Genomic DNA, 25,132 nt, shown 5'->3' with positions numbered 1-25,132 from the left:
AAATCTTCAAAAATTTCTAAATTTTTGAAAGAATACTTTTTTTTAACATTTGTTGATAAAACCACTCAGCTCATTGTTTTCTTGCTGCCAGCTAACGTCAGACTGTTGTATTAGAGGGTGGGGCTCTCTATCGTTTTAACTCGTCCTTCTGTCTGACAGGATCATGCAGTTCCTCTTGAACAAGAAGCGGTTTAAGGAAACTCTGAGGCCTTATGATGTCAAAGATGTGATTGAGCAGTACTCTGCCGGACACCTGGACATGCTGTGTCGAATCAAATACCTCCAGACAAGGTGAGACACCACCTCAGAGTCTGCTGGAGCGACGGTCGTCTCTCCTCTTCCCTCTGCTAACCCAGTTTCTCTGTCTTTAAGGATCGATATGATTCTGGCCCCTGGAGCCCCCCTCACCCCCAAACAGAAGAAACCCACCAAGCCCCCGTTCACCTACCCGTCCAGTCAGTCGCCCAGGTACGGTGAGGCCGCAGAGACCACCAGATCAGCTTCATGCTAACCCTAACCCGCTACATGCTAACCAGAGTCTGAGCAGCCCACGTCTACTCTGTGTCCTTCTGTTTCAGGCATGAGACCTACCTAGCCAAAGCCGCCCCCCTGCCGGACCCTGAAGACCAAAGCATGATGGGTAGATTTGTCAGGGTGGAGAGACAGGTGAGTGTCCAATTTCAACCCTCCTGCTCAGACAGGAAGTGTAGAGGTCACACCACAGAGCAGGTTTTAGTTCAGTGAAAGATCCTGAGCGTCCCTGGTTACTGAGACCGTACCTCACCTGGGTCACGGTTCCTCAGGTAACTTATCGACCAGGGCGTAGGCGCAGGGACAGGTTAACCAGGTTTATCTAGATTTACCTGATGGAGGTCTCTGCTCTGGTCTAACCTGTCTCTGTCCCAGGTGGAGGACATGGAGAAGAAGCTGGACTTCCTGGTGGACATGCACATCCAGCACAGCGAGCACCTGCAGGTGGACTCTGCCGGCGCCGCCCGCATGACCCTGGAGACCTGCGACCCTACAGGGAACGGCGAGATCCGCCGGGTTTTCCTGAACTACGCTGAGGCTTTCCCGCACATGTCGTACCAGGTGCCTGTCAGCAAAGTGGGTCCGTACTGCGGCCGGGGGGGGGGCGCCGCAGAGGCTGGAGACCGTCAACCGCCAACGTCTCACCCCCCCCAACGCCAACCGCCAGCTGCCATTCCCACCTACACCGAGCGGCCCACGGTGCTGCCCATCAGCTCCCTGCAGGACTTGTCAGTGGGGCCATGCAGGACCACAGGGGGGCGGGGGGCTGACTCCCCCCTCTCTTTGCTATCGGTGAACCACGAGGAGCTGGAGCGCTCGCCGAGCGGGTTCAGTATCTCCGGGGAGCGGGAGGGGGAGGAAGGGGAGGACTTGTCGATGGGGGCCAGGCCCGGGACCGGGGACACCAGCTGGACGAGGCCCAGGCCGAGCTACCTGGCTGAAGGGGAGACGGACACAGACACAGACCCGTTCACGCCCAGTGGGGGGCCTCTGCCTCTGTCCTCCACAGGGGAGGGGTTTGGTGACGCTGTGTGGAACACGCCGCCCTGAGCGGCGTTCGTGGATCACACAGAATCCAAAACTCTCAGAAAGACTTCAACCCATGCCTCTAAACCCAAACCCGCTTGGGTCAAAGCCACACCTCTGGACCAAACCACTTGGGGGAAGAAAAGGTGGGTCTGCTGTGGTCCACCTGGATGCTGCAGGGTCGCGGAGGAGGTCATTGAGCTTCGGAGGCTCCGGAGCGGCGTTCAGACAGAGCCATGGCATGGAGACTGCCCGGGACACAAAGGGAAGCGAACTGTTTGTAAAGTAAACTCTGTACAGCGCACTCTTAGCTGAGAACAACGAACATTACTCTTAAACTCTCTATAACCACCCAAAGCTTTATCGCTGCAAAGCCAACCGCACTGCATGTGACGCATGCCACTTCTAGTGTAGACACTGCAACGTTCAGGATTTCAGGAAACGGGAAACGCGATTGAATGGAAACATATACCTGCTATGCCATTTTCTAACTCTTATTTTTTATATGGACATCCCCATCGTCTCTGCATGGTCTGCATGATGATGCACCATCCTGGGGGGTCGAGGTTTGAGGGCGAAACTGGAACCAAAAGTCTCCTGTCTCGTTTAGTTTGTCATTCAGCGAGTGTGTGTGTGTGTGTGTGTGTGTGTGTGTGTGTGTGTGTGTGTGTGTGTGTGTGTTAGGTTGAAAGTGGAAAAACTGGGACTCGGGTAAGAAATGCTGGTGCGTTGCTGGCAGTTGTGTTTCATCATTTCAGCTTTTCTCACGCTCAGCTGTAAATTCTCTACGGATCAGTTCTGTCCAGGAACCAGGACTTTGGATCCAGGACTTTGGATCCAGGACTTTGGATCCTGTCACTTTGGATCCTGTCACTTTGTTTTCACACCACTGTGCTTTGAGTAGTGTGTCACCGCTCTATGCATACAAACTTTCCAGCTGAAAAGAGACAAATTTTTACAGAAACACTAAATCTCTGCTGCTTTGTTGGCACATGAATTCAGGGATATAAACCACCTGTACTGATTCCTCCACTTCAGAGAAACAACCTGACCATACCAAGATTTCAAAGCCATCAGGGCTGTCGAGCAGATTTCTGTTCTTTCTCGTTATATTTTAAGTACTGAACTCCATCAGCTGTCATCTGCAAAGAAACAAAGCTCCTTTAATCCAGAAACCCTAGAAAGCTTTCCTGAACTCCTTATTAAACTCAGCACAACTCACAGCTAAACATCATCCAACTAGCTTGCTAAAATGAGGCTAACACTAGCAGAGCTAGCACCTCCCGACAAGTTGTCGTGCACATACTCGTGCTGGTTCCTCATGTCTCCGGTCAAGTGGTCCAACCAGACTGGGCCACACAAAACTTTATCTCCATTTACAGATCGACATACTGACAAACCACACTGCGCTACGACATGATACCTGTGACTGTTTACATCCAGGTAGTAGAGCTTTAGCTCACCTCCAGATCTAACAGACAGAAATTCAGACAAAAAAATCTTCCCATGACTTCCCAAACTTCAGATTTCCTTACATAAGACGAGTAAAAATTATGTGTTGAATCTCGCTGTTTGTTAAACACTCATCAGTAAAACAAACCTGGTTCAGTCAAATACAGAGTGACGATGTTGAAGAGCTAACCAGTTCATAGCTCATCCGAGGTTATATCCACCCTGCTACATCCTCATTCACAGCAAACCCAGGGACGGGGTCAAAAACTGTGAGAACAGACGCCTGAGTTCGAGGACTCTGAGGGTCTGAGAGTCTCAGTTTCACTGTAAACAGGAAGTTCTGCAGAGTCTCACATTTACTGTCAACAGGAAGTCATGCAGACTCTCAGTTTCACTGTAAACAAGAGGTCCCACATAGTCACAGTTTTACTGTAAACAAGTCCTGCAGAGCCTCAGTTTCACTGTGAACAGGAAGTCCCACAATCTCAGTTTCACTGTTAACAAGTCATGCAGAGTCACAATTATGCTTTACACAGGAAGTCCTGCAGAGTCTCAGTTTCACTGTCAACAGGAAGTCTTGCAGAGTCTTGGTTTAGCTGTAAACGGGAAGTCCCAGGGAGTCTCAGTTTCACTGTTACCAAGTCCTGCAGAGTCTCAGTTTGACTGTAAACAGGAAGTCCCAAAGAGTCCCAGTTTGACTGTTAACAAGTCCTGCAGAGTCTCAATTTCACTGTAAACAGGAAGTCCTGCAGTCTCAGTTTGACTGTTTACAAGAATTCCCACAGAGTCTCAGTTTCACTGTTAACTTGGGCGTCCCCTAGAGTCTCAGTTTCACTGTCAACAGGAAGTCTCACAGAATCTCAGTTTGACTGTAATCAGGAAGTCATGCAGAGTCTCTGTTTAGCTGTAAACAGGACGTCCCACAGAGTCTCAGTTTGACTGTAAACAAGTCTCACAGAATCTCAGTTTGACTGTAATCAGGAAGTCATGCAGAGTCTCTGTTTAGCTGTAAACAGGACGTCCCACAGAGTCTCAGTTTGACTGTAAACAAGTCCCACAGAGTCTCAGTTTGACTGTTAACAAGTCCCCCAGAGTTTGACTGTAAACAGGAAGTCCCGCAGTGTCTCCTTTGTTTGTCCTTTGGCCGTATGGAGCTGAAACACGATCTGATTTTCTCGTGATTAACGTCTCTTCAGTTTGCTGAAATCAGGAGGAAGAAACCAGCCTCCATGTTTGTTTGTTCAAAAGGAAAATCTAAATGCTGATTGTCTTCAGTGACTTAGCATCAAGCAGATTAGCATCTTAGTGTAAATGTTTGACCTAGCACAGGCTGCTAGCTACTTTTCATGCAGGTATCTGTTGATAAACAGGAAGTCTGGATGTCATTCCTCTTGCTTTTACCTGATTGGACAATATCGCTTCAACTTCAAGCAAAACCAAAGAGAATGAAGATGAAGCAGAGTGGTCGTAGCCTCAGACAGTGGCCATGTTTGTCTGTTTGTCTCTTTACTTTTCTCATCGTCAGCGCCAGGTTTGAAAAAGTCATCAGAGCACGAAGCATCACACCGCTTACATCACAAACGCTCCTCCTCTAACGGCCAATGAGACGCCGCTCTGTGCTGAGGCGAGCTCCTTCCTCTCCCTCTCTGAATTTCTCCGTCACAGTTTACAAATGCACTGCGAGAAACTTGAATGTCCAGTTCAGGAGACAAACACACACTGCAGGCAACAGCAGCACACACACCGGAGACAGAGGACGGACGATGACACACACACACACACACACACACACACACACACACACACACACACACACACACACGGAGGTTTCTGAAGCTGTTAAATAAAAGGTTTTTAGGTGAAACACCACGTACTGCAACAAAAAGCTTTACAGGAGATCACAAACGGCCTCAACAGCTTTTACTACTTAGAGTTAGTGCCACACAGAAACTGAATGTAATAATCCACAACCACCTGTATCTACACACCGTTATTACACAGTTAGAGCATGTTCAGACACTTTCAGAGCCGCGCGGGTTTTTGGAGACCGGCGTCCACACCGGGCTTCAGAGAGCGCTTCAGTTTTTACTGATTTACTTGCGTAGACTTTCCAGGGGACCAGTATCACGTCTGATGGGATCGCTGAGGCTAAGGTTAGGATGCTAACATTAGGATGCTAACATTAGGATGCTAACACTTGCTAAGATCTGAGGTTAAGCCTTTGCCTTGTTTCAAAAGAAGTGAATCACATCTACGTGCAAAGCCACACTACAGAAAACGAAAATTTTATCAAGTGTTTTTTTCCCATTTTCAGTAAAAGTTGTCTGATAATACTCTCTATGAGCCACATTCACCTGACCAGTCCAGAAAAATGTATTGTTTCAAGTTATTAAAAGACAAAACAAGGTCTAACTTCTAACAAGATAAAAAATCTGCTGGTGGGGTAAGAGAAATTTGCTTGAACATTTGCCTGAAATTATAAAAATGTCTTAATACAAGAAACTTTTCTCTTCTCCCAATGGCAGATTTTTTTAGGGTCCCTGTTGTATTTGGTCAGTTTCTTTCATATTATTCCTAACTGAAAACTCTGATTTGACCTCTATAAGTGCCCAAAAACTCACTAAAGTTGGCACACCTCATGATTGTTTAAAAGTTAGATAAAAATCAACCCCCAACATTCCGTAATATGCTTTGTAGTACCACCTAGGCACACTAAAACAGCCCTAGCAGCCAGTAGGAATGTGGTAGAGAGAACAAACCGACGTCAAAATGTTTGTCTCATTGAGACGCAAAAATCACACACTGACACCCCTGACCATTCTCCAACAGGAAGCTGGCTATTTGCTTTTCAAAATATGATTTTGCTGCATTTTTACCCTTGCTGCAAAAATGATCTTATCCAAAACCAGAAGTGGTATCGGCTTGAAAATCGCTGAGATGATAGACTAGACCCTGCTTTACAAAAGCTCATATGGAAGTTGTTATGTCGGACCCAGTTTGTGAATGATGAACACTTAAAGTCGGTGAACCCCACAGAAGCCCTCTCAGCTCCCTCCATTAAAATACAGAGGATTTCTGATTTCTGCCTATGCAGGCTGCAGCATTTAGGCCTCTAGACGAAAAAGTAAAAGTCGTACAGCTTTAAAATACCATGGATGGATTCCTGACAAAATTTACCACAGAAATATCTTATTTTTACACAGATTTGGGTAAAACTGTGGCCTCTGTGAGGAGTTGTTTCCAAAGTTTTTGTGAATAAATTTCCCCCTTCACTCTGCTGCTGCAGCAGTTGATGATGTCACGGATTAGGAGTTCCGTGATGATGTCACAAGCTGATTAGGAGTTCCGTGCAGCTGGTCATGTGACTCAGCAGAGGAAATAATACATGGTATCTACTGTTATAGCACTAAGAGGACCAGAAAGGGATGAAACCCTGACCGTGGGGGGGAAACAGGTCTGACAGACCTGCAGAAGGGACCAGCAGGAGCCCCAAGGACCCATCTAACGCTACTTGCAGCTTTATTTATTTACTTTCTAATTCAGACCTTGTTTTATCTTTGAATAACTTAAATTGAGACATTTTTCTGGGCTGCTCAGGTGAATGTGGCTCAGATTGAGTCTAAAAAGACATTTTCTCCTGAAAATAAGACAAAAACATTTGATAAGTTTTCAGTTTTTTGCAGTGTAAGGATTGACTCACTTTTTGTGCAGGCATCATGTGGACACATAGGGAACTGCAGTCTTTTTTTTTTTTATAGTAATTCCAAATTTTGTTCATTTATTGACATAGTTTAATATGTTTAAAGGGATCTCAGAGTGTGTTTGCTGCTCAGACTGAAGCCTGGTGTGGACACAGCTGCAGTTTGACGCTAACGAGGTGAACCAATCAATTATTATTATTATAATCTATTAATCTTAGCGTATCACAGTTATATTCTGCTACTGAAACCACTTTGATTATATATCCTACGGTTAGATAATCTTGCGATGCAGACAGAAATAGACACATATAGATTTTTGAACACCGTGACAGGATGATATATCCCTGTAGACTTTCATTCATTCATTCATTCATTCATTCATTCATTCATTCATTCATTCATTCATTCATTCATTCATTGTGCCTCTGAAGCAAAAAAACAGGAAATAATGAAGAATGACTCGCCATCGTCGTTCTTCATTTAGTGTTTCAGTGCCATTCATCTCACACACACCAAACACACGACAGCATTTAGAAACGTTCCTCTGTCTGTTCCTCTGTTTGTTCCTCTGTTTGTTCCTCTGTCTGTTCCTCTGTCTGTTCCTCTGTTCCTCTGTTTGTTCCTCTGTCTGTTCCTCTGTTCCATTGTTCCTCTGTTTGTTCCTCTGTCTGTTCCTCTGTTTGTTCCTCTGTCTGTTCCTCTGTCTGTTCCTCTGTTTGTTCCTCTGTCTGTTCCTCTGTTTGTTCCTCTGTCTGTTCCTCTGTCTGTTCCTCTGTTTGTTCCTGTTTGTTCCTCTGTCTGTTCCTCTGTTCCTCTGTTTGTTCCTCTGTCTGTTCCTCTGTTCCATTGTTCCTCTGTTTGTTCCTCTGTCTGTTCCTCTGTTCCATTGTTCCTCTGTTTGTTCCTCTGTCTGTTCCTCTGTTTGTTCCTCTGTCTGTTCCTCTGTCTGTTCCTCTGTTTGTTCCTGTTTGTTCCTCTGTCTGTTCCTCTGTTCCTCTGTTTGTTCCTCTGTCTGTTCCTCTGTTTGTTCCTCTGTCTGTTCCTCTGTCTGTTCCTCTGTTTGTTCCTCTGTTTGTTCTTCTTTTTGTTCCTCTGTCTGTTCCTCTGTCTGTTCATCTGTTCGTCTTTGTCTTTGCTGTTTGTAAAACGCTGATTCGTAGCGTTACGAAGCTTCGTTTACGATGACAGCTGCACAGAACTCCCGAGGTTGTTGTTTCTCTTCTTGTTTCGTTGGTCACGTTTTTAGACGTTGTTTCTTTGATGCACTAGCGACATTACCAGAGGAGTGGTTTGATGAACTACAGTAACATGGCTTCCATTCAAAACGCTGACACCGCAACTTTCAGTTCATGGAGTCAGCGTTTTAACCAGCGAGCAGATTTCACGGATCACTGTTACTCTCACGGTTTAGACTCTTCGTCTTTCAGGACAGTCACAGAAACAGTGAACGTGATGACGCTCGCAAATGTAGCCAGCTTATTTTTTTCCTTATATATATTTAATTTATGGAATTGGCCATGACGAATTCTTAGGTCGTTTTTTCCACTACAGAAGACAACAGGACATTTTTTCCCTCCTGAAAATTAAAAACATTAATAATTGGACTGTAAACCTTTTCCATTTGCAAAAAGTCAAATATTCACTTAGAAAAAAAAAAAAGATTAAAGTGATTACTTTTTTACCAAATTTGAAAACACGTTTTTGTTTATTTTACAACTTTTAGACAAACAAGGTTTGATTTTCATTGTGCTGCTGCTAACAGCGCTACAACAACATTACGTCTGAAATCAAAATAAAAATACAAACAATAAAGATCAGCATCAGAAGTAGAATAAAAACAATATAAGCAGACAAAAATTAGCTGAAATTATTCACATGTGTTATAACACCATCGCTAACGCCATTTTCCAAAGTGGTGTCAGCGTTACCTGTGCAGGTTTATCTTCCTGTGTGATCCAGGTGAATCAACGTTCAGAGTCAAACCTTTCCCACCAGCAGATCTGATGTCTTTATGTTTTCCTGAGGGGATTCACTCCTGGTTAAAGAAAACTGACGACAGTTAGCTAACCCTTCATCCTAAGCGTCCGTCTCTTCCTCCCAAACGTGGAAACGATGGATGAAGCTCGGCCGCTCTTTAAATCTGCCTGAAAAGGCCAAAAACACAAACCTGAGCCCACATCTTTAAAAACCGTCCTGTGTGTCGATCCGGCCCTTCATCTACAGCAGGTGTGACGCTAACATCTCCCGCCTCGTACGTGTGTGTAACCCTCAGTGTGTCGCTTGCTCCCCTCCCCCCTACTGTGAGTCCGTACGGCGCCGTCCTGGATGGAGAGGAGCGCTCTGGGCGTGGTGCGGTGGAGAGGGCGGTGCTGCTTGTTGTTCTCACTGTAACCCAGCAACGCACTGATCTACACCCTCTGCTTCACCTGTAACCTACAGACGTTTTAACTGCTACCGATTATTTGTGCCTTGGCCTTTGACAGTACGGTTGTTTTGGATGTTTTCTTATTTATTTATTTATTTATTTGGCTCATGCTTTTCCTGCTAACGCTGTCAGCACAGAGCACAAAGCTGCCGGTGATTCAGACCCAAGCTCCAGGGTCAGGCGTTTCTTTGGAAGTGAAGTAACTTCCTGTGCTCGACTTCCTGACCCATTTCATCTGCCGTGCTCTGATTGGTGCGTCGCTGCGTCCACCAAAAGTAGAAGTCTTGCACATCAGCTCCAGCAGAGCACACAAAAATGGAGCAGGTGGCAGTTCATGTGTTGAGTAGAAAGCGAAAACTTATCAGATGTAATGCTGTGGCAGAGCGGAGACGGACCGGACGAGGATCTGGTGGAAATTCACATGTTGAGCGTGGACGTGGTCTCTCAGAGCCCCTATAAACGGACCAAAAGTGCAGCAGACTCAACGATCCTGTACCCGGAAAACTGGACTCTTTAGTTTTTAAGTTTCAATGTGTAAAAACAAGCTAGCTTAGCATGGCGCTAACTAATCAAAATTTAATACCAGGAAGGAAACAGTTCAGTCGGTATCGTCTGTTATTCACATCTGGAAACTTTAAAGTCACTTCTGTCTCACTTCTTCTGTCTTGTGGAAAAAGAAAGTGCCAAAAACCTTGAAAAAGAAACAACATGTAACGTATAAACGCTAAATAAAACCCTGGTCTTGGACATTATCGGCAGCTTTGTGCCAGTGAAACCCGACAGCAGCTTTTCTTTCCGTCAGAAACGGTTTGGATTGTTCTCCAGATTCATTTAAGGGACGTTTTGGGACAACTTTACACTAGTGGCCTTCAGAGCTGTGCATCATTTTCTCATTCCAAAAGATAAAAAATGCCATTTCTATTCTGTATTCGACCACTTTGAATATTCTGTTTTGATGATATAATATGCAAATGTATTCTTACTTGATTTTTTTATTTTTTGTCTTTTCAATTGCACCAGTTATTAATAAAGTATTGAACTGAGAGCGTCGTGGGTGGAGTTTGTGTTAACGTGATGTCACATCCTGTTAACGAAAGAAGCTGAATTAGCTCAGACATATTTAAACTTTAATTTGATTTATTGTTTTTATTTACTGATGGTTTAAGTGAACTTCTGACTCGACCAGAGCAGGAACTTCATGATGAAAGTTGCTGGTTAAACTCCCTGTGTGGACCCTCTGTTTGGCGTTGACGACAGTGACACCTGTGGCTAGATTGGGAAGTGTTTTTTATGACATAAACTCCATTTCCCATGAGCACCATCACCCATGGTGGTTAAGACATGATGGACACAGAGCAGATCTTTTTTTAAACACTACTTTTCTTTAGTCAAGACAACTTTTCCCAAGATGCAAAGCGACAAGTGAATGTATTTATTTGAGGTTATGTAGCACTGCCGTTTTAACCGAAAACAATAAACTGAAAATAAATTTCAAAGCTACAAAATAAAACAAGTAAAAATATTTTAAAAAAGCATCATTTAATACATAAAGTAATTAATGTTTCTTATCATAATTTATCATCATTTCAAATATAACAAACTGTTAGCTGACCTGCCTGATGCAAAATACAGCCACAGATAAATTTATATAACAATAAGTTGAGTAAATGTACAGGAGTTAGTGTAAGGTGCAAAGATGGAAACATAAATTTTTTCTGTATTTAATTTTATTTTTATTATTATTTTTTAAATACAAATAAACAGTAACAATTGGAAGTAATAAAAAAATAAATAGGGATGACAAAAAAATAAAAATAAAGAATAAAATAAAACAAATTATTCAAAATGAAAAACACATTTTTCTTTGGAATAAATGAATCATTTAAAATAAATTTGACAAAAAAGCAGCAAAAGGAAATTAAAACACTAAAAGACTAAAAGAAAATGATGTTAGCAGTGGTTAGCACAGATAAAGGCAATGAAAATAACAGACATCAAAGTTACAAAAAACTGTTTTAACAAGATAAAAGCAGTGAAATAAATAAAAGCATTAAATAATTCAAGTTTTACAAAGTGAAACATGAAACTGAACGGTTTTACAAAATCAAAAAAGATGAGTTTTAAAAAAATCACTGCAAAAAAAAATTAAAATTAAATTCATATAGACAATAAAAGAAAACAAAGTAAACAAAAAAGAAGAAAAAAGATTGTGAACAGAATATGATGAAAACCAATGAAACCCAGCTGAACCAGGGTTTTTGTTGAACCGATCACTGTATTTGTTTGATGCCATTTCTCTGGTGTGACACAGAATCTGGACCTAACCGGATCAGGGTTTTGTGGTTCAGGTGTCCCCTGACATTTTTTACAGTGTGGTCAGAGGTGGGGGGGTGGGTGGTCAGAGGTGGGGGGTGGGTGGTCAGGGATCAGTGCCCGGCCTGCAGGCTCAGAGCTCAGTGATCTGCCAGCCCGCTGCCCTCCTCACAGGAGCTGGAGCAGCAGATTAGTCCTTATCTGACGGCGCAGCGTGACGCTGAGGAGGGTTGATGCAGCCGGGGGATCCAGACGCTCTGCACACGTCCAGGAGGATTCGCTGAGCAGGTGGGATTACAGGGTTTCTTTGGATGTTTGATGTGTGAGTGAAAGACGAGGGGGACAGATTAAAACACCCTCTACTTTCACTGAGATTCAGCCGTTTAAAGGAACATTACACCTGTTTATGGCAATGCTGAAGTCTGAGTTAGAAAACAGGTTTGAAAGTTTTTTATCTGCCTCTGAGGCTCCTAACAGTTTGGATTATTTACTAACCTCAATTCTCTTCACTTTCTGGATTTAACCCTTGGATTAATCCACTTTTTAAAGAACACCTCACAGATTTAGATTTAGATTTAGATTTAGATTTAGTCTGTCCCATGTCCTCAGGCGGACAGCTTTGAGCTGAGGGGACTCGGTTTAAGTTCTGGTCTGTTTGTTGACAGCGCTGCTTCAGTGTGACCATGGCGAGCTTACAGAGAGCCTCACATCATCATCATCATCATCATCAGCTCTGTTTAATGATCTGTGCTTCTTCAGTTTTACTCCTCATCCTCTTCAGCAAAGGTAAACCTGTAACACCTTTCTGTTTTACTCCTTTCTGTTTTACATCTTTCTGTTTTACACCTTTCTGTTTTACACCTTTCTGTTTTACACCTTTCTGTTTTACATATTTTCTGTTTTATATCTTTCTGTTTATATCTCTCTGTTTTACATCTTTCTGTTTTATATCTTTCTGTTTTATATCTTTCTGTTTATATCTCTCTGTTTTACACCTTTCTGTTTTACATCTTTCTGTTTTATATCTTTCTGTTTATATCTCTCTGTTTTACATCTTTCTGTTTTATATCTTTCTGTTTTATATCTTTCTGTTTTACACCTTTCTGTTTATATCTCTCTGTTTTACACCTTTCTGTTTTATATCTTTCTGTTTTATATCTTTCTGTTTTACACCTTTCTGTTTTACATCTTTCTGTTTTACATCTTTCTGTTTTACACCTTTCTGTTTATATCTCTCTGTTTTACACCTTTCTGTTTTGTATCTTTCTGTTTTATATCTTTCTGTTTTATATCTTTCTGTTTTATATCTCTCTGTTTTACACCTTTCTGTTTTATATCTTTCTGTTTTACACCTTTCTGTTTTACATCTTTCTGTTTTACACCTTTCTGTTTATATCTCTCTGTTTTACACCTTTCTTTTTTGTATCTTTCTGTTTTATATCTTTCTGTTTTATATCTTTCTGTTTTAAATCTTCTGTTTAACATCTTTTTTGTTTTATATCTTTATGTTTTACATCTCTTTGTTTTATATCTTTCTGTTTTACATCTTCCTGTTTTAAATCTTGTATTTAATATATTTCTGTTTTACATCTTTTTTGTATTGAATCTTTTTTCTGTTTTAAATCATTTCAGTTTAACATCTTTTTTGTTTTATATCTTTTCTTTTTTAATATCTTTTCTGATTTTTATTTTTTCTGTTTCATATCTTTCTGTTTTATATCTTTTCAGTTTTACATCTTTTTTGTTTTATCTTTTCTGTTTCATATCTTTCTGTTTTATATCTTTTCAGTTTTACATCTTTTCTGTTTTATATCTTTTCTGTGTGCTCGGTTTGATTTTACATCAGTTTTTTATTGAACAGAAAATCTGAGAAGACTGGCTTTTCTTCTCTTGTGTTTTTCCCTCCAGAGCTGAGGGACAGACAGCAACAGGAGAGGCACAGGAGAGACCAGGACCTCCTCCTGGACTCCACAGGTAATCCTCATTTCATCATTTCGCCGTGACTGCAGGTGACACAGGAGGGAATCAGACTAACCTGGACAAATTAACTCCACATCTCATTCCAATAAGGAAAAATATTAAATTAAAATGAACTCAAACTTAAATGAGAGCTATACGAGAGAGACCCAAGAGTAGCTCAATTTATGACATCACAGATTGGGGAATCTCATTAAATGATCATATTATAGGGATAACTTAAATAAAACCCTACTCTGTCTCTCAGCCTGGGGATTTTCTTTCCCTTTCCAAAGTTTCAGGACCAGGAGCTGAGTTCAGGGTCCAGCACGTAAGACCATTTACAACTGAGAAACATCATTTCACTCAGTGATGATGAAGTTGTAGTGAGGCAACAATGGAGGAAGCTTCAGGAAAGATGGTGGAGTGAAGTGTTTCAGATGGTTTCCTTTTCTCTTTAACCTTTTTTCCCCTGTGACCAAAAGAAATTCATCATCATATTAAAAATATCCTCCATTTTATTTAAAGACTGCTAACAGGTCAAAAAGTCACATGAGAGGGGGACAAGATTGGCTCAATTTGTTACATCACAGATTGGCAAATTTCATTAAAAGAAAAACTAAAAAAAAAAAAAAAAGACTCATTCTGTTTTTTGACCCGGGATTATCATTTTTATTTTGTTATTACCACATAAAGTCAGGTTTAAGATGAACTCATGAGGCTTTGATTCATAATTTTTCATTTCTGATGGAGAAACATGTTTAACTCTGTGTAGCATAGCAACAACGGAGGAAGCTTCTTGAGAAATGACGAAGAAACAGGGCTTAAGTCTTTTAAAATGTTTTCTTTTTTTCCCCTAATAAATCCAACAAAATATTAGACATACTGTCCATATTAGCTACTGAATGCTAACAGGAGCTAGTGTTTTAGCCACAGCTCTAACAGACAGAGGGGAAATGATCCAGGACTACTTCCTGTGGGTTGGTTTATCTGACGTGGGATCAGGTTGAAATAAAAAATCATTGTCCCTGGTTTTGACCAATCAGAATCAAGTGTTTATGTATTCAGTGTTAGATCAATGTGAAGAACAAAATTCAGTCAAATAAGATTTTATAGGTGTATTATGTTAAAGCTGCACAACTTTTAAAAAGTGTAAATTTAATGAAGAAAACGTGTCAGAAACTGCAGATTTCCTGACTCCCAGCGTCACTGATGCTGTGGATGTTTTAGAAACCGTGTGAGGTGTGATGTGCTCAGTCAGTTAGCTCTGTATAAGAGGTTTAATTTATCAATCATACTCCATAAAACGCCGTGATGAGTCCAGTAAGTGAGACAAACGTCCACCGTGACCTCCTGCTGGTCGGCCCGCCTCCTCCTCAGGGTCTCATCCCTCTGGCTGATTCTCACTTCCTGTCATTTTATCATCGAACATCCTGCTTGTGCTGATGCTGCTAATTCCAAACCAGAGATTAAAACCTGAATAAACCCTCATTGACTCCACTTTACGCTCTTTATTTCCCAGAAATCCCTGCAGAGCACATCGATCCAGCCGCCATCGACCTCACCCCGCTGGTCAATACTTTAATAAATACCAGCCAATCAGGTGAGCTGTCATAATGTCGCTGATGTGGGATCAATCCTGAGCTCTAAATCTGCCGTGTGTGTGGTTATTAGAGCTCAGCTCCAGAGGTCGAGCTGCAGAGGGAGCGCTGGGTGTTAGGGAGCCTTAAAGGAGCAGTTCACTCAACTCTCAGGGTCATGATGAATATTAATGTTCACTTTAACACCATACATCATGAAACATGTCTCCTCCAGGCTCCCGTCAGCTCTTCTCCCTCCTCAGTGTGACGTCCTACAGCTCTCTGGCGCTCCACAAGCTCACCCTGCTCGTCTACAACAGTAAATACTCACTTCATTCAAACCTTTTTCTTCCTTTTCTGCAAAACTTATCCAAGTGTAGCAAAGAGCAAAGAGCAAAGAGCTCTGATACACGTTCCTGAGGCGTCCTCTGAGCCCTGCAGGTGATAAAAACAACGGTGGCTCCATCTAGTGGTTTAAGTGTGCAATCGTCATCATTCGACCACACTATTGGTCAGCCTCTAAAGCAGACTGATGGGACTGCTGTGTTTGAATCTATAAATGAACAACTGAATTGATCAGTGATAATATAAAACCAGACGTGTCGATAATGTGACTGAAAAAATGGAAAAAAAACAAAACAATAAAGTACCACAGTAAACTTAGAAAGTGTCTCAAATTGGTAGCTAAAGATGATTTTTTCAGCTTTACTGAATTAATTATAGAATAATTTCAAGACATAACAGACTCTTAATTTGTATTTTTTTAATTTCCTACTTTTTTCACCTTTGAGCAGCACGTCAGGTTCTGAAACTCCTCAGCTGATAAATCAGAAGTTATCTGCACTCTGTGTCAAACTGAATATCATCAAACTATTCTGAGTTTGAGTTTGAGCTGAGAGGCAGACGGATGCATAAGGTAAACTGTCTATGATATCCTGCACAGTTCAGTTTCTGATGTCCTTAATCAATAAAGAACACAGCAGACTGTAACTCTCCAGTGCTCTGTAGGATCTGATATCAGCTGAGTTCACCCTGACTCAAAGTTACAAAAACTGATTGGTTTCAGCTGGCAAAGGTTATCTAGGTGGAGCTTTTCAGCTGTAGCTCTGCTAAGCTGAGGAAACAAAGTGAAGGAGGAAATAGAATAAAGAAGGAAATAAACAAAGACTCATCAGTTACGCACCAGGGCCCTCCCCCCCTCCCCACATTATGCCATGATATGCCATTATGTATCATGATATGATGTTATATGCCATGATATGGCTTGATATTTTGTAATATGGAATGCCATGATATTCTAATTTAAGCCATGGAATGCCATATTTATTCCATTATAAGCCATGGAATGCCATGATATTATAATTTAAGCCATGGTATGCCATGATATTCCATTATAAGCCATGGAATGCCATGATATTCTAATTTAAGCCATGGTATGTCATGATATTCCATTATAAGCCATGGTATGCTATGATATTCCATGAAGTGTCATAATTTGCCATGAAATGCCATAAAAAGCCATGAAAAGTCATAAAATGCCAAGATATGCCATGGTATGCTACAATACCCCATGATATGCCATAATATGCCACTATTTGCCAATATATGCCACAATACGCCACGATAATCCATGATATGCCATGATATGCCATAACATGCCATGAAATGCCACCATATGCTATGATATGCCTTGATTTGCAACGATATGCCATGATATGCCATGATATGCCACCATATGCCAAGAAATGCCACGATTTGCCACGATATGCCATGATATGCCACCATATGCCAAGAAATGCCACGATTTGCCACGATATGCCATGATATGCCATGATATGCCACCATATGCCATGATATGCCTATATTTGCCATAATATGCCATGATATGCCACCATATGCCATGATATGCCAAGATTTGCCACGATATGCCATGAAATGCCACAATTTGCCACTATATGCCATGATATGCCATAATATGCCATGATTTGCCACAACATACCTTGATATGCCACGATATGCCATAATATGCCATTATATGCCATGATTTTCCACAATATGCCATGATATGCTTGGACACTCTTCAGTATTACAAAAAAAACACTCTGGTTTGATTTTTCATCATACCTCCCAGCTCTAGTTTTAGCTCTGAGCCAAACATGACGGTGTGACTGCATCACAAAAACTAGTGGAGTTTTTTTAATGACAGGAGAATATCTAAGTTATTGTTGGTGTTTTTCTGCCTCTGCAGCCGTCTCTCTCCGTCTCTGACCTCTAAACATGTACGGTTCAGAGGAACAGATGTTGTTCTGGTCTTCAGACTCTTCCTGCATTCATGGTGGATCCAGAATCTGTTCACTGATTTTTTCTTCTCACTGTTTTGTTATTTTCAGTTTCCAACGTTAGAGGTATAGAGAGCAACACGTTCAGGAGGAGATTCTGCTACTGCGTCACCAACGAGACCAACGACCTCACAGGTACACAGGTATCAACATGACACCACACTGATCAGAGTTTAAATGTTTTTACTCTAAACGTGTCCGTCAGACTTCACCGCCATTCTCCTGGATGTGATGGGAAACTCCACCACGTACCTGCAGGAGCTCTTCAAGTCTGCCTCCATCCTGTCAGGTGGGTGGAGGTTAGATTAGTCATGTGTTAAACACTGTACCATGACAAACTCACAGTGTGTGTGTGTGTGTGTGTGTGTGTGTGTGTGTGTGTGTGTGTGTGTGTGTGTGTGTGTGTCTCAGTAAGCCAGAGGAACAACTCAGACTGTATCTACATCTGTGTGATGGCAGGAAAGACGGGTAAGTGGATTTCACTGGATCACTCTGTGGTACCAGAACAACACAACAGGTGAGAACAGGTGAGAACAGGTGAGAACAGGTGAGAACAGGTGAGAACAGGTGAAAACAGGTGAGAACAGGTGAGAACAGGTGAGAACAGGTGGAGGAACGTGGACCTGACTGGGTTTGACCAGGAGAGTCCAGAGAGGCTGAAGTTCACCGCTCTGTGAGAGACCCCGTGAGCCAACGATTGGAGACTAATGTCCCTCAGAGTTTGTGGATTTCATCGTCTTACAGACGTGGTCCTCTACAGGTCCAGCTCTCAGACCTATGACCCCCTTTATGACCCCTTTTGGCTGCAGGGTGAATTTTCAGCTTCTCCAGTTTGTTAAACGACAGAGTATCAGTGTACGCCAACAACAAAAAACAAGATTCATGCTAAACCAAAGCAACCAGCAGGTGGCGAGGCTGCAGAGGGAACATTTCCTGTCACACATTTTAATAAAAACAAAACACGCCCTTCAAAATAAAAGCTCAGATTATTTTTTCTGACCATCCTTTGTTGCCCAGATCAAGGTAAACAAAGCTGATGAAAATTAAACAAACAATGAAAACAAAGCCTAAAATAAAATTTCCATTAACTGGAATAAAAATATTTTATCACAAAAGTTCAGAAAAAAACTCAAACTAATCCTGAAACTAATAGAAATCAATCTGGAACTGAAAACAAAAGTCAAAACAAAGAAAAATGTCAAACTATAAAAACCCTAACTTAGACTAAAGTCGGTAACTCTCTTAAAACTAGTCCAAGACCCCCTTTTGGGGCGTGACCCACCAGTTGAGAACCTCCGATCAACTGAAGGGCCCAGATCTTTAGGCCCTCGGGCGGCGCTGCATCAGAAACAGACGAGACTCTGAAGTGGAGATCACCACATGGGCTAAAAACCATGAAAAAACAGCTGTTTTCCCCATTCCTGGAGGAAATCCTGGACCCTGTGTCCTCAGCAGCTCAAAGCCAGCATCCCTCATGGTCTGGGGTTTAAAGGAGTCCATCAAACTGGCCCACATGTTTCAGAGAGACAGAAACCAGATCCTGGACTCTTCTATGACAGCATGGCTCTGTAGGAGAAGAGTCCAGGTGCTGGTCTGTCTGCAGTCTAGACTGTTGAGCAGCTGAAACCATTTATCAGTGAAGACTGGGACCACGTTGGACCCTCAGAGTCCCGGTCCCACAGAAACCAGTCTGGCTTTGTGATCTGTGTTTTGTTCAGGCAGAGAGACGCCAGCGCTGTGGGAGGTGGACTCCATCACTCCTCTCTTCAACCAGACCATCGTGGAGGGGCCGCACAGAGGTGGGTTCACTCACAGGCCCAGGTAGTATGTGAGGAAACCAGCAGGGGGCAGTGTTGGATCTGCTGAGGTGAGAGCAGAGCTGGTTAGAGATGATCAGTGTCTGATATAAACCATGATGCAGCTTCAGGTCTGAGCGCCAAAAGAGAATTTATTAAAGAGTTTCAGAGTAAGTCACAGACTGAGAATCAGCTGATGTAACCTCCACCTCCTCCACCTCTTTCTGCTCCGTTCCTCCTCCTCCTTCACCTTTACTGAGAGTTTCATCATCCTCTCTAACCAGGTAACGTCTCCTCCATCAGACTTCCTGTGGGTGAGTAATCCCGCCGTCTCTGAAGCTCCTCCAGCCGCCTGCTGTCATCCCCAGAAAAAACAAATCAAACTGAAGATGCTTTTTAACTCTCCGCTCCAACTTTCTATTTCCTCCGTCAGCATGGCACCAACTGCCCACCCATCTGAGTCACGTCTCTCCATCTGGGCCGAGCTCCACGCTAACCAGCCCAGTCCATGCCCCCGCACATGGTGAGTCCACAGGGGGCCGCGTCCACGCCGGCTCCACGCTGGCTCCACGCTGGCTCCACGCTGGCTCCACGCTGGCTCCACGCTGGCTCCACGCTGGCTCCACGCCGGGTCCACGCCGGCTCCACGCTGGCTCCACGCTGGCTCCACGCTGGCTCCTCTTTATTTAAGATTCAGCTCCTTCTGTCTGAGCGTGGAGACAGGAAGTTGGAGGAGACCTGCAGGTGGATGTGATCCACCAAGTCTCCCAAAAAGTTGTTTCTTTATCCCTTTTTTCTGTTTTCACAGTTTCACCACCAAAGTGGACTGAAACAGCTGCTTCAGCATCAAAGATCCCCACAGACGAGCTCCTGGACACGTCTCCACAGCCTGTAACCATGACAACCCAGAGACAAACCACAGACGACGCTGCGCAGACGGCGACCACACGAGGAGGAACGACGCACGCACCAACTGAGGAAACACAAAAACCAACGTTTGTGACGATCCTACAGCCAATCACATCCACGGAGCCAACCACCACCTCTCCAGGTACCTCCACCAGTCCAGCTCACCTGTTCACAGCCTCACCTGACCTCACAGCACCCCCACCAGGAAGTAGCCTGACCCTCAGAGCCTCTACAGACCTCCCAACGACACCTCCACCTGCTCGTCCAACAGGAAGACACACAGCGGGTCAAAGGACTACAGACGCCATGAGCAGGAGGACTACAACACCCAGGAGGACTGAGGAAACAGAGAAACCAGGTAAGCGTGGTGATCGGTGACCACCGTGTTCATCTCGTTAACTCACAAACGTCCGTCGTGCTTTGGTCATCAACGAGCCGCGCTCGGCTCCTCACGCCTCGTGTTTCTGGGTCAGGTGACCTGGAGCAGGAGGCTGCTGGTACTGAGAGCATTAACAGAGGAGCACTCAGGCCGTAAACGTACCCGCTGGTTGAGTCATCTCTGTGAGGACGTCAGTTTGTGCTCTGCCCTCCAGAGGGGACAAAGGAAACCGTGGATCGATGACCTCAGACTCCACGGACGCCATTAGACGGACGCTTAACCAGGTTTAAGCATCAACGACCGACTGTACTCTGTTTGACTCCTGCCCTCATGGAAAACACACACACACACACACAGCTCCAGGCTCTCTGTGAGCCAGCAGAGGTGTGTGTGTGTGCGTGTGTGTTGTATCGATTAGGTCAGGTAGTACGTCCACCTGCCTGATCACTGTCGTCACGCAGGAACCAACAGCTTCATCTCCATGAAGAAACCTGTTCAGGCACAGAGCAGGGAGCACTTCACAGCACGGACACTAGATGGCAGTAAGGCCTCAGCTCCCAGCAGCTGCTGCCACACACACACACACACACACACACACACACACACACACACACACACACACACACACACACACACAGAGTTCTGCCTAGCAACAAACGAGGGCCGAGCATCCTCTGCAATCTGTCACTGAGGCAGTAATGTGCAGGAAGGAGTGTGTGCCTGGTGCCCAGCTGCACACACACACACACACACACACACACACACACACACACACACACACACACACACACACACACACGAGAGAGTCACAGAGACGTTTTGGTCAAGTGAGCAATCAGAGGCAGATGTTGGTCTGCTCTGAGCGCGCTCCGTGTCAGGGCGTGGACGCTTTGGGTCGTGTTCAGTGTAAACATCATGACATCTACACGGGATCCCCATGATGCATCACTGCTTCATGACAGGATGAAGGGGCGGGCCTTAAACACCAAGCCCCACCGTAGCTCCGACGGGCCCTCAGAGAGCCGGTCAGCCTGAAGGGGGTCGGTCTTACAGAGACTGGGTCTGATTTCACCCACGGTGGATGAGGAACAGAGGAAATGTTGCAGAGCATTAACGAGTCTTTAATTACATTTCACATTAAGCGTTTGATGGTTGTTGTGCGTCTCTGAACCTGCAGAGCGTTAATTATGATGAAAACATCAGCGGCTCCTGAACGGGAGCTGCAGCAGAGAGAGCACGCTCTGCAAACTGAACGAAAGGCGAGGAGAGGATTGTTTTCATCCATCAGATCAGTCAATCACCTCTGTGGGCCTTTAGCCGTTAATTAAGGAGCCTCATACACACACACACACACTCACACACACACACACACACACACATACACACACACACACACACACACACACACACTCACACACTAACCTGGGCTTGGTATTACTCCTGGAGGTTTTGCAGATGAAGCACTGAGCTGGTCTATGACTGACATGACGTCTCTCTCTGTCCGTTGAGAGGTTGTCCTTGGAGGAGGACGGAGGTGGACGATGTCTCGGCCTCCGGCAGGACGACCACGACGACCACGGTCAGCGCTCACAAGCTGCAGCCCTGCGTCCTCGAGCTCTGCAAGTTCTTCTCCCAGTGCCTCTGCAGACCCTTCAGCCCCAAGAGCCGCATGAAAAGGTTCGTACGGCCCCAGACTACACCTGGAGACGGACTCTGAGCCCTGCAGAGAACCAGTCCTGGGGTCCGTTGGTTCTTGTTGATCCAGTTTGCAACTTGTTCCTTCTTTTCCACCTAAGTGAACATGGTCCCAGCTCAGAGCAGGTTTCACTTGGGAAAAATTTAAAAACCAGCTTTGGTTTTTCTTAAAGAGCCACAAGTGAGTCGTGTCGTTTTACAGCTAAATTTTTAGGTTCCTGGTGGAACATTCCCAGGAGCTAAATGGTTCCTGTGGCCCATTGTTAGTCTGCGTTGAGGTTGAAGACCTGGGCAGATTAAACCAATCCAGCCAGCAGATTAATTACCCGGAGCAGGATCTGCAGTCTTTAGTTTGATAGGAGCCATTCAGCCTCAGCTCAGCTGGATTAAAGTCGCTCAGGAGCCACAAAATCTACTTTATCTTTATAAAAAATGGAAAAATTTCTTTACATAATTGAAATCTAGTAGTTAATTATCTCAACAAGAGTTTTTTGAATTTATCTAATTATACATGTAATGTTTCAAAGAAATTATTTTTTTTTTTAATTTTGGAAATTTCAAAATGTCAATATTGGCAAAAATTTGATAAGATCCCAAAAACTTTTGCATATTATTCTTTTAAAGTACATTTTTTTCCAAATATTTTCCAAATTTTGGAATTCCAAAAATTTGCAAAAGAAAAAAAAAGATTTGCAAACTTTTTTAATGTTAAAAGCCCCCCCCCCCTAAAAATAGAAATAAATAAATAAAAATAAATAAATAAATAAATAAATAAATAAATAAATAAATAAATAAATAAATAAATAAATTAATTAATTTTAAAAAATGAATAAAATAAAATAAAAAATCTTTGATGAATTTCAAACAGTTTTGCAAACATTTTTGAAAAGTCAAATTTCCAAAAATAATTTTTAAAACGTTAGAATATTTCCCAGGAGCAGTTCCTTTTGCGTCCACCAGGTTGGGTAACGATGCCTTTTAGGTTCAGCTGCTAACGTTATTTTCTGACCTCACAGATACTGTGACGACAGCCACCTCTGGTATGAACAACACACGTCTGAGGTGTGTCGGCGCGTCAGGAGAGTCTCCTTCTCCAGAAGTAAGTGAAGCAGACGAAACTGTGACAGAAAACATTAAATCACATTTACAGCTCGTATTGTTTTCATTAGAGTAAAACACAAACACAGATATGAGCTCAGCGTCCTATAAACCTGACAAACAGAAAACACGGAAACTGTTTCCAACTTTTCTTTCTTAAGAAATGATACCTGAAGGGATTTCAGCCTGGTTTATTATGTTTATGCGTATGTGTGACTCTGCAGTACTCCTCCAAAGCACATGGGGGCAGTGTGGTCTGTGGACCAACAGTTTCTGGTCCCACAGAGCAAATGATGTTAAACAGAAGCTGCTGGATGCTGATTATACAGAAGCTATTATAAGGGAGGAAGGATTGAGAGGAGAGGAGACAAGGAGCAGAGGAAATTCACGGTGATTCAGGAAATGTTATAAATACAGGAAGCACAACCCTGCTCAGTGGACCAATCACAGGGCGCACAGCCCATGTTGTTGTAGGATATACTAACATACAATTAGCATCAAGCTGTTTTTTTCAGCCCAGAGTGAAATCCTTGTCCCGTCTGCCAGGTTTGAATCCATCGTTTCCTCATATTGGGTTAAAACACAATCAGGCTTCGTTAAAAAAACAGCGGTATCACATTTCTACTTTTGTTGTTTTCTTCGTGCTATCCAGCTCCTTCTCCTCCTTTCTGTATCAGTGACGGGTCAGACAACAAATCACAGCTCAGACAGGGAAAGAGAAAACAACTGATCTGCCACAGACACTAAGATGTGGATTTGATGTTTGTAAAAACTGAGAGATGCACTTCCTGTTTACAAATGGATGATTGGAGAAATGAAGCGAAGCCACTGAGGAAAACTGAGGGAAGCGTCCGTCACCTGTGTCTGGTTCCAGCTGACCAGCATGTCAGTGATAGCGGTGTGAGCCTCTGGCTGAGAGTCAGAGGAACAGGAGGAGGTTTATACCAGGACAGAGAGACGAGCTGACAGCAGAGAGCCCGTCGTCTCAGTTACCTGCTTTAACCCCGCCCCCTCCTCTCCTCAGATCTGAAACAGAGATGCCTGATGAAGATGTGCAATAAGCTGTGACCAGAGAGGAAGAGGAGGGGGACAAAGAGCTGTTCATCATCACGGGAAGAGACAGAGAGCACAGACCAGGATTCATGTCCCTGCATCTCTTTAATCTGCAAGACTCCACACGGAGGGGCCGTCAGAGTCTGAGCTGGACGAAAACCTGGTCCTGGATTAAAAAAAGACGATCCTTTCAACTTTTCAGATGGGGACTTTAATATTTGGAGATAAACTGGAACAAAATACGAGAAAAGAAGTTTAAAATCTGATTTCTGGTCAATAAAGATCTTCCACACTGACATTCATCCTCTTTGCCTCCTTTAAAACAGGTCGACCTCACGTGACCCCACTTTACATCAACACAGTATGACAGCAGGAAGTCAGGAGATGAGTTCTGGGCGTTTTAGTCTCAGGATTAATAAATTAGCCCCGACTGAAAACTCAGATTTTAATCTCAGATTAAAACTTTGATTAAAGTTGCTGAGTCTCAGCTCCTCTGATGTCAGATAGTCTCTCAGAAACCTGGTTCCTGCCCCTGAAGGAGTCCTGTTCCTCAGCTGGATCAGTTTTTAACCCCCCCCCCACACACACACACATGCACCTGTCCCTCACAATGCCCCACTATCACCCCCACCCTGCAGGTAGTCACTGATCTGGACCCTGAGAGGATCAGATAAGACCAGGTCGACCTCAGGGTCACAGATCCAGCCCCCCCAAACAGGACAAAGACCACTCTGTGGTGACCCCCCTGTAGGAGCCGGCTCAGGAACCAGACCACGATAAGCTCCTGCTCAGGTGTCACCTGAGAGCCAATCAGAGTGAAGCTGACCCCCCTGCTCCTCCTCAGGTGGGCCTGATAAACCGGGTCAGAGGAGCAGAGAG

The 25,132-nt window shown here is 43.6% G+C and overlaps 2 protein-coding genes across 3 annotated transcripts in view; both read left to right on the top strand.

The window, feature by feature from the left end:
- The window catches only part of kcnq3 (potassium voltage-gated channel, KQT-like subfamily, member 3), an 80,699-nt gene extending 73,150 nt beyond the window's left edge, over positions 1-7,549 (top strand). For both annotated transcript variants that reach the window (XM_074687845.1, XM_074687846.1), the window contains 4 exons: positions 160-291; positions 373-468; positions 579-666; positions 907-7,549. In XM_074687845.1, the coding sequence (XP_074543946.1) occupies positions 160-291; positions 373-468; positions 579-666; positions 907-1,581 (991 nt within the window). In that variant the 3' untranslated portion in view covers positions 1,582-7,549. The remainder of the gene's footprint in view (positions 1-159; positions 292-372; positions 469-578; positions 667-906) is intronic.
- A 4,070-nt stretch (positions 7,550-11,619) lies between these two features.
- hhla1 (HHLA1 neighbor of OC90) lies at positions 11,620-24,968 on the top strand. Its single transcript, XM_074689095.1, has 15 exons — positions 11,620-11,736; positions 12,114-12,234; positions 13,357-13,422; positions 14,927-15,007; positions 15,220-15,303; positions 17,375-17,458; positions 17,529-17,612; positions 17,735-17,791; positions 19,042-19,122; positions 19,404-19,433; positions 19,553-19,642; positions 19,928-20,386; positions 21,919-22,084; positions 23,119-23,201; positions 24,225-24,968. Exons 2-15 carry the CDS (start codon positions 12,132-12,134, stop codon positions 24,266-24,268), a joined length of 1,512 nt encoding a protein of 503 aa, XP_074545196.1. The 5' UTR covers positions 11,620-11,736; positions 12,114-12,131; the 3' UTR covers positions 24,269-24,968.
- The last annotated feature ends 164 nt before the right edge of the window (positions 24,969-25,132 follow it).

This window comes from Halichoeres trimaculatus, unplaced genomic scaffold (genome assembly GCF_033239565.1).
Source record: "Halichoeres trimaculatus isolate MK-OKI-2021-1 unplaced genomic scaffold, fHalTri1.1 fHalTri1_scaffold_15, whole genome shotgun sequence".
NCBI classification, from domain to species: Eukaryota; Metazoa; Chordata; class Actinopteri; order Labriformes; family Labridae; genus Halichoeres; species Halichoeres trimaculatus.
The sequence above is the reverse complement of the archived record's forward strand: the minus strand, read 5'-3'. Positions and strand labels throughout refer to the sequence as shown.

Coding starts and splice junctions, on each gene's coding strand:
- hhla1 (XM_074689095.1), top strand. CDS start 12,132: ATGGCGAGCTTACAGAGAGCCTCACATCATCATCATCATCATCATCAG. Junction 20,387..21,918: donor TGAGGAAACAGAGAAACCAG/GTAAGCGTGGTG, acceptor GTCCGTTGAGAG/GTTGTCCTTGGAGGAGGACG. Junction 22,085..23,118: donor CCCAAGAGCCGCATGAAAAG/GTTCGTACGGCC, acceptor CTGACCTCACAG/ATACTGTGACGACAGCCACC.